The sequence below is a fragment of the Pocillopora verrucosa genome, chromosome 7 (genome assembly GCF_036669915.1).
Source record: "Pocillopora verrucosa isolate sample1 chromosome 7, ASM3666991v2, whole genome shotgun sequence".
NCBI lineage: Eukaryota > Metazoa > Cnidaria > Anthozoa > Scleractinia > Pocilloporidae > Pocillopora > Pocillopora verrucosa.
This window is the reverse complement of record NC_089318.1, coordinates 9,975,890-9,983,389: the sequence shown is the minus strand read 5'-3', so window position 1 is coordinate 9,983,389 and position 7,500 is coordinate 9,975,890. Positions and strand designations below refer to the sequence as shown.

The 7,500-nt window shown below is 36.6% G+C and overlaps 3 protein-coding genes and 1 long non-coding RNA gene across 5 annotated transcripts in view; 2 read left to right on the top strand and 2 right to left on the bottom strand.

Moving 5' to 3' along the window:
- The window catches only part of LOC136282707 (uncharacterized), a 26,447-nt gene that overhangs the window by 14,736 nt on the left and 4,211 nt on the right, over positions 1-7,500 (top strand). The window lies entirely within an intron of this gene.
- LOC131797885 (uncharacterized) lies at positions 193-3,606 on the bottom strand. 2 transcript variants are annotated; one of them, XM_059115546.2, is made up of 3 exons: positions 3,443-3,606; positions 3,066-3,207; positions 193-2,630 (listed from the first exon to the last, which is right to left on the bottom strand). In XM_059115546.2, exons 2-3 carry the CDS (start codon positions 3,192-3,194, stop codon positions 381-383), a joined length of 2,379 nt encoding a protein of 792 aa, XP_058971529.2. In that variant the 5' UTR covers positions 3,195-3,207; positions 3,443-3,606; the 3' UTR covers positions 193-380. The 2 variants fall into 2 exon arrangements, with proteins under 2 accessions (XP_058971529.2, XP_066026515.1); XM_066170418.1 differs by having other exon boundaries at positions 3,066-3,606.
- LOC136282705 (uncharacterized) lies at positions 4,477-5,867 on the top strand. The gene has a single exon (XM_066170421.1). It carries the CDS (start codon positions 4,510-4,512, stop codon positions 5,575-5,577), a length of 1,068 nt encoding a protein of 355 aa, XP_066026518.1. The 5' UTR covers positions 4,477-4,509; the 3' UTR covers positions 5,578-5,867.
- The window catches only part of LOC136282704 (uncharacterized), a 2,577-nt gene continuing 1,092 nt past the window's right edge, over positions 6,016-7,500 (bottom strand). The window contains exons 2-3 of the mRNA XM_066170419.1: positions 7,394-7,500; positions 6,016-7,247 (exon numbers count right to left, since the gene is read on the bottom strand). The exon at positions 7,394-7,500 is cut by the window's right edge and continues 81 nt beyond it. Coding sequence (XP_066026516.1) covers positions 6,334-7,247; positions 7,394-7,500 — 1,021 coding nt within the window. The 3' untranslated portion in view covers positions 6,016-6,333. The remainder of the gene's footprint in view (positions 7,248-7,393) is intronic.

Below are 7,500 nucleotides of genomic sequence, written 5' to 3'. Positions count from 1 at the left end.
AAAAAAAAACAGTACAAACAAACATGATTGTTCAATTCCCTTTGTGTCCTTTAAGCCTCACTGCCAAGCTGAATTTAATATATCGAAGGGGTCTACTGCAATGGCCAATTTGTGTATTTTGTGATCAAGAGTAGATGTAACTTTTCTTTTAGGGGTATGTACATGTATAACACAAAATAATAGCACTTATGGTCCATGTGGAATGTAATTTTAATGAACTAACAAGAACATTATAACCTTAAACACCAAAACATTACAGCTTTTGTTATAAATGAACTCTCCTCAGAAAAACATCTTACTATCTCAATATTTAATTGTCTAGCCACCACCTTTGAACACCCTTAATCTGATGTTATCCAGCCAAGCTTCACAGAAACTTTTCATTTTTGAGCTTCAGCAAGAATTTGTTTCATCTTTACTGTTAGTTTCCCTGCTGAACCACAAGCAATAATTTCTTTTGAAATTTCACATGAGCAGTACATGCATGCACTTGCAGTGCTTAAAGGCATACCACATGAACAATATCCTGCAGTGCTGCACCGCTTTGGCACATATGTGTCTTTACATTTCTTATAGGTATCATGAAATGGATTCTGTTGCCTTATCCAAATGTTGGACATGTGCTCATGTCTAAACACTTTAGCCCATCTGTGTTTTACAAGGGAAAAACTAGCAAACGAAGCAAGTTGCTGGTGTTTAGACTCTCTTCCCTGCATTGAATTAATTCCTAAACCCACACCAAGATCTTCAAAAAGCTGTTTAGTATGAAATGGCACACAGTAGCCCATTGCCCAAACACTGAGATTTGCAGAGTGAAATAATGATGTTAGATTAAAATATTGTGTGCAATCCTGCTCTAACTTTGGTAGATCACTGTAACTAATATTGGAGACCCTACTAGCAAGGGACAAGCTGTTCCTTAGGTGAAGACCCATTCTCCCAAGAGATAACACAAAAAAGCTCTTGGCTTGCTCAATGTCACCCTCCTCAATTTGAGCTTCAACAAGATACATAAAGCCATCACAAAATTTCTTAGTTTCCTCCCCAGTGAACCGAAATTCAAAAGGAGATGTCTTTCGTTTCTCTTTAAACCATTGCAAAATCTTATTATACATCTTCTTGCACTTTAATTTAAACCGGAGAGCCTTCAAATGCTTACGCAATGAGTTATCTTCTGGCAATTGAAAAACAGACTTTGTACTGGTGGGAATCTTTGCTTTAGCCAAAACATGGGTGAAAAGCAACTTATGCCAATGCCCCCAACAATTATTTCCCACATGAAGATTATCACATTTTGCATTTTGAATAACTGGACCAAGAATTGGCTCAAATTCTTGTCTAGATTTAAGGCTTGCTATGTGGTTGCATACTTTGGTACGCAATGTCTGCTCTTGAGCAGCATTAATTGGCCTTGCCTGTTTTTCTTTAAATTGTGTCACCTTTTTGGCAACTTCTTCCCTGAATTTATATTCCCATGGCCTCCACTTACTTTGAGGATTGTTACTCAAGCTTTGCCCTCTTTCCTGTAATTCACTAAGTTGCACATTTGCAAAAGAACATGGGTATTTAGCAGCATTGCTCAGTTCTCCAGAAAATTTTGCTAGCCACTTCATATCTGATGGAACAAGTTTAAATTCAAACTTAACCTGCTGATTTTTTACTGAAAAAGTTTGACTTGCAATCGTGGCCATCTCTGATCTAAGTTGTTTCCCATATTCTACCATGGCAGGGTGATCTTCTTTACAGTTGGCACCACAAATCAAAAAATTATCATCTGGTGAGGCAACTCTTTCTGAAACATTCAAAAATGAAACAAGCCATGCACAAGCCTCATTAGCCTTACCAAAAGGGGCACCATCTGCACCCATTGCTACTAAAAAATGACCCTTCTGTTTACCAAACCATGTAAGAAAATTAGGTATATGGCTATCTATGTGAAGGTAGAGGTCTGCCATTTGGAGTAAACGCTCTTTAAGGTCAATATAATACCCAGGGATCACTGGCAGTAAGTTGCCATCAACTTCTTCGTTTTCCTTTTCTACGTCACTCTCAGCAGTAGCCTGCGGTATGCTATGAAGTTTTCCAATATCTTGTACCTCTATAAATTTCATCAGCTCCTTGTAAGGTACAAGTGCAGGTAATCTACAACCCTCTTTAAACTCTGTGCGCTTTCGCTTCTTTGTTGGGATGTCATAATCAAAGACTTCTGAAGATCTTATATTACAATATTTTCTCTTACTAAGAATTCCACCCCTGTATAGCACACTTACAGACCTGAGAAAATTTGTTGAGGACTTTTCAAATTTAGCTACAGATTTAGCCACAATCTGTGGGACAACTGTTTTACAAACAGTTTTTGACTTTTTCAGTACATCAATGACTACTTTAGTTTTACAGTTTTTAACCAAGGTGCTCCAAAGTCCATTGGCAGTTGCACATTGACCTTCAGGTTCTGTACTTGGCGTAGAGTGAACTTTCTTGGCACAATCATACGTAAGCTTTCTTCTCTTAGCTGAAATGTTGTGTGACAAACCAACACACTTGTCACTGTTGTTTTCATCTAGAGTGGTCGGTGTTACAACATGTTGTCCTCTTGGCAGGTGCACTATTTCATTTTCTAATAACCCTCGCTATAGAGAGAGGAAAAAAGCAAGAGGTGAAAATGTGATTTTAAAATTGTAAACACTAAAATAATAAATTGATTATGTCATTTAAAACACCAAAATACTGATTTGCTATAATTATGGCTCTGCACAAATTTTGTGCACAAGTGCATTGCTACATGTAGTTTGTTTTTATTACAAAATCGATCTCTAAGAAATTACTCATAAATATTTTGAAAACAAATTTGTTCACCATCTTATTCATTAATCATGATATTTATCAGCATGCAATATCATATTTGTAAAACAAATAATTGAACAGGTGGCTCCCTAAAACTATTTTACACTTCTAATCTTGATATTTTGCATTTTAAATCGAAAAGTCTCCTTCGATGAAAATAATCTGAGTATCAGTAGGTAATCACAAAACCAAAGATCGATTATTTTCACAACATTACGTACCTTTCTCTTTAGCTCTGTAATTTTTCCCTCCAAGTCTTGAATAGACTTATTCGCTTCAACTAAAACCTGTCGTTTCTCCTTCCTTTGCCGTGCCCACTCTCCAATGGGAAAACGTGAGGTCCCCGACATCTCGCCGGTGTAACTTTGGTAAAACAAGAACAATGTCAGCCAAATTTTCCGTGTAAATAGTCAATACAACAGGCTAAAATCCTATCGATTTCATTTAGCGTAAATCAACACTAAAAGCGGTAAAATTAACCTCAAACACAGCCAAAAATCTCCAAAAAGTCATACTAATCATCTTCTACTTTTAGATAAAGAGAAAAAATCGAACACGTCTCTAAAATAGTCGAATTTGGTATCAAATTAAAGCTTACCTTGTTGTTTTGCAAATGGCGGACAACACAAACCTGGTGGGAGTCACATGTAGGTACCAGATCTCTTCAAAGTCCAGTGTTGAATGGTCCTGTGCGCTACCCACAAATCTTTGCGCGCGTGACCAAAAACAGGTGGGGTGGTCAAAAAAATGTCAAAAATCCCCAGTGTGTATGGCGTGTGTCTCTGTATTCAATGCGTTCTTTGAAGCGTGTCTTTATCTATAATACAGTCTTTTTGTTCTTGTAAGTGATATCAACTGGAAAATAATCTTCGTGGGTATTATATTCAAAAGGTAAGTTACAAATTTTAACTTTGTTTTAGCTGTTTTTAAGCTTTTAGTGGTAGTAGATTCAATCCTGCGCGCGAGTGACATTCGCGAATACAAGAACTGTCAAAAGTCAAAGATTCTCATCGTATTTTTATTACTTTGCAGCCGTTTAATGACATGGTCTTTGGGCACAGAAATTGTGCAGTATTTGGGTGCCATAACAGTGGGAAAAAGCTTGAGAAATGGGCTTCACAGCAATGCGAAGTTCACGATTGTTTACACGGCACTCCGCCATGTGACTGTCCGCTGCCGTTCAAGCTATTTCCGTTCCCTACTGAACGCAAAAACAATGAGGGTAGAAAGCGCTGGATCCATCTTCTAAAGAGAAAAGGCCCGAAAGGAGAAGTCTGGCAACCTAATAATTCGTCGAGAGTCTGCAATGAGCACTTTGTTGATGGGAAACCCACGAAAGAAAACCCTGATCCTGTACTCAAAATGGGCTACGAGACAAAGTCTACTCGTAACCGTAAACCGCCTACTGATAGATCATCATTACTAGAAGAAATGAAACGTTTAAGAACTCAAGATAATACTCAAGATAACACACAAGATAATATTCAAGATGATACTCAAGATAATGCACATGATAGTCAAGATGCTCCTGTGATTCAAGAACCAAGTAGTTCCTCGTTTATAACAGAAGAAGAACATTGTACTACTGCCGGTCGACCCGACCATATCACTCACGATCATGCATATTCGTTTGGCTGATACAACCTAGAAGATCCTGACTTCTGTATGAAAGAAAAATGCTTGCAGGAAAGACTCAAGCAGTTCAATGAGATCAAAGATCTCAAAGAAAAACTCCAAGAACTTGAAAGTGAACTCAAAGCATGTAAGATAAAACTCAAGGCCAGACAGCGTAAGGGACTAGAACATTCTGATTTGAAAACAAATTCATCTGTTCGTCTACTAACCGGCCTACCATCAAAACGAGTATTCAATAAGTTGTTTGAAGTAGTGAAGGGAAACATTAAAAAAGTAAACTACTGGAGTGGCCCAAAAAAATCTACTAAAAAAGGAAGAAACTTCAAAAAAACACCAAATAAGTTTGGCCCTAAAAGAGCTTTGTCAGAAAAAGATGAGTTTCTTTTGACCTTAATGAAACTTCGACTTGGATCAACAAATGCTGACTTAGCACAGAGGTTTGGAATTTCAACTACAAATGTTGTTACTACCTGGGTGAAAATCCTAGCAAGTGAACTTAAATGTTTGGTTTACAATCCCTCCATCGATGTTGTGAAAGCAACTTTGCCCGCAAAGTTTAAAAAGCCAGGCTACTCTAATGTACGCCACATCATTGATTGCACAGAAATATTTATTGAAACCCCAAGCGACCCAAACCTTAGAGCAGCTACGTGGTCAGACTACAAGCATCACAACACTGCTAAGCTGTTGGTATCAATAACACCACATGGTTTTTTCAATTTCTTATCCAAAGCATGGGGAGGGAGAACTTCAGATGTGCATCTGACAAGAGAATCATCATTTTATGATATCATTGAACCTGGCGATGAAGTGATGGCAGACCGTGGATTCACAATTGCTGAAGACCTCTTAATCAGAAGCTCAAGACTACACATCCCCCCTGGTAAACGTGGACAAGAGCAGTTCACTAAAGCTGAAGTTGCTAAAACAAAAGAAATTGCAAATCTTAGAATCTTTGTTGAGCAAGCAATAAGACGGTTGAAGACGTTTAGACTGATAAAGCATGAACTACCAATATCACTGCTTGGCAGTATAGACAACATTGTACTTATTTGTGCAGCCTTATGTAACTTGTATAGACCCTTGGGTAAAAAATGATTAACAAGAAATGTACAAATAGCTAAAAAGATTGACAGCATTTAACCCATGAAAGAATATAAACTTCATAAATTTAGAGGATACCAATATGTATTAGTCTAAGTTCTTTCTTAGGTTAAATGTTATTCAAAATCTCTGCTCTACTTTACTAGCAACTAGTATAGAGTGCAATCACTTAATCTTTCATACAAATGGTACCAAATAATACTAAATAGTGTTGATAATGGTACATAACAAGAAAATTAAGTAATAGTATGATTTAGTACCATTTAATGCTTCAGCTATTAAGTATGTGCACTCTGAATAAGAACTGTTATATTATTTGCACCACAAGGACCTCACAAGAGAAAAATTATTCTGGTAGAGTGATTACAATCATTAGATATAATTTGTAAATATTTTTCTTCATTTCACAGCTCATGTGTCGCTGAACACAAATAAATAATATATTATTTATTATTACTATATATATAACTGCAAACAATATCAAACTGTAACATTTTCAATCATACTGAAGTGTGGTCAATGCATTACTTGTATAAAATTTCATGATTTGATTCATCCATTCCAGTTTCCACAACAGACAATTTTACTGTTCTATTCAGAGACTATTTGAGTTCAATTTAGAACTGTCAGACCAGTTTTTCCAGATATGAAATTGTAAAAATTCTAAATTGTATATAAAATGTACAAATGTATTTTTAGTGTTTACACCATGTAAATAAAGTTTTGTATCAAGTTATAATTAACGAGCATTCATTCACTTAAATACTTATTATAAAACCAAATTAGGTTTTGCTTTATCTTTTCCCAGTAATCATTATTGAACTTGATTAGCTCCAGATGATAACCCTTTTGGGTGTAGACCAGGAAGTGACACCATGTTCTCTTTGTCACAGCCATTTGTCCCTGTATCTGTGCAAAATATGCATGCTTCTCTTTCAAGACAATTTTGCCATTAATCTTTACCAGGTAGGAAAGATTGTCTTCTGATGGTAAATCATTAACAATAGAATAAGGGCACTTCACTTCTAGCACCCCTAATCCACAACAGGAACATTCAACAAGCAGATCAGGGGATGCTCCAATGAATTGGTCAGATTCATCAATAAATAGTCCACACTCTCTGAATTTTGCATCTTTGTGCTCCCTCTGAAACAGTTTCACATACTTATCCTTAGCAACTTTCTCCATGTTTCTTCCATATTTTAGAGCAGGTAAATGTTCCGACGGTCCATTACTTTTACCCTGGATTGTGTCCACTAGTTCCTGTGCATCACCCCCCTTAGTTTTAAGGGTTTCAACTTTTGTGTACACTCTATAGAAATTAGAGGCAGTTAATCGGCCTTTTCTGTAATCGTGCCATGCCTCATTCTCAGACTGACCAATGGTGCCTTGTTCAATCAGATGTATATCATCAGCACTTAAGTCTTTCTTTGATGACTTAGGCATTACACATTCAGGTACTTCAGTATTAATTTCTATTGTAACGGAAGTTGAACACGGTTCCTCAAACTCAGCCGTTGCTAATTTGATGAATGCCGATTCTGGCAACAAGTCCTTCAAATTATTATAAAACGACTTCCTCTTTCCTTTTGGAGTCAGGGGCTTCAACTCTTCATGTGAATTGAATAACTTTCGGCGACTATCGATGGCAGGTCTGGTCGTCTCTAGAAAAACACAAAATAAAAGTAAATTAATTGCTAGGTTACAAGCTAATAAGAACTTTCTTATTTATGTCCCCAGATAACACTTATGTCTATCCAGTATACATACTGTAAATACTTTGTTTAGAATTTTAAACATAATAACATACCTTTATTTAGCTTTGAAGCCTTCCACTCCATATCACAAATTCTAGAGGGCTTGATTACAGTCTTGTTTCCTATTGGAACATTCCACACACACTCTTTGGACGTACAT

Bases quoted from the DNA above. Each gene is read 5' to 3' on its own strand.
- LOC131797885 (XM_066170418.1), bottom strand. From the start codon at position 3,194: ATGTCGGGGACCTCACGTTTTCCCATTGGAGAGTGGGCACGGCAAAGG. The intron at 2,631-3,065 runs GTACGTAATGTT...CTCTCTCTATAG, and splicing joins TTACAGAGCTAAAGAGAAAG to CGAGGGTTATTAGAAAATGA.
- LOC136282705 (XM_066170421.1), top strand. From the start codon at position 4,510: ATGAAAGAAAAATGCTTGCAGGAAAGACTCAAGCAGTTCAATGAGATC.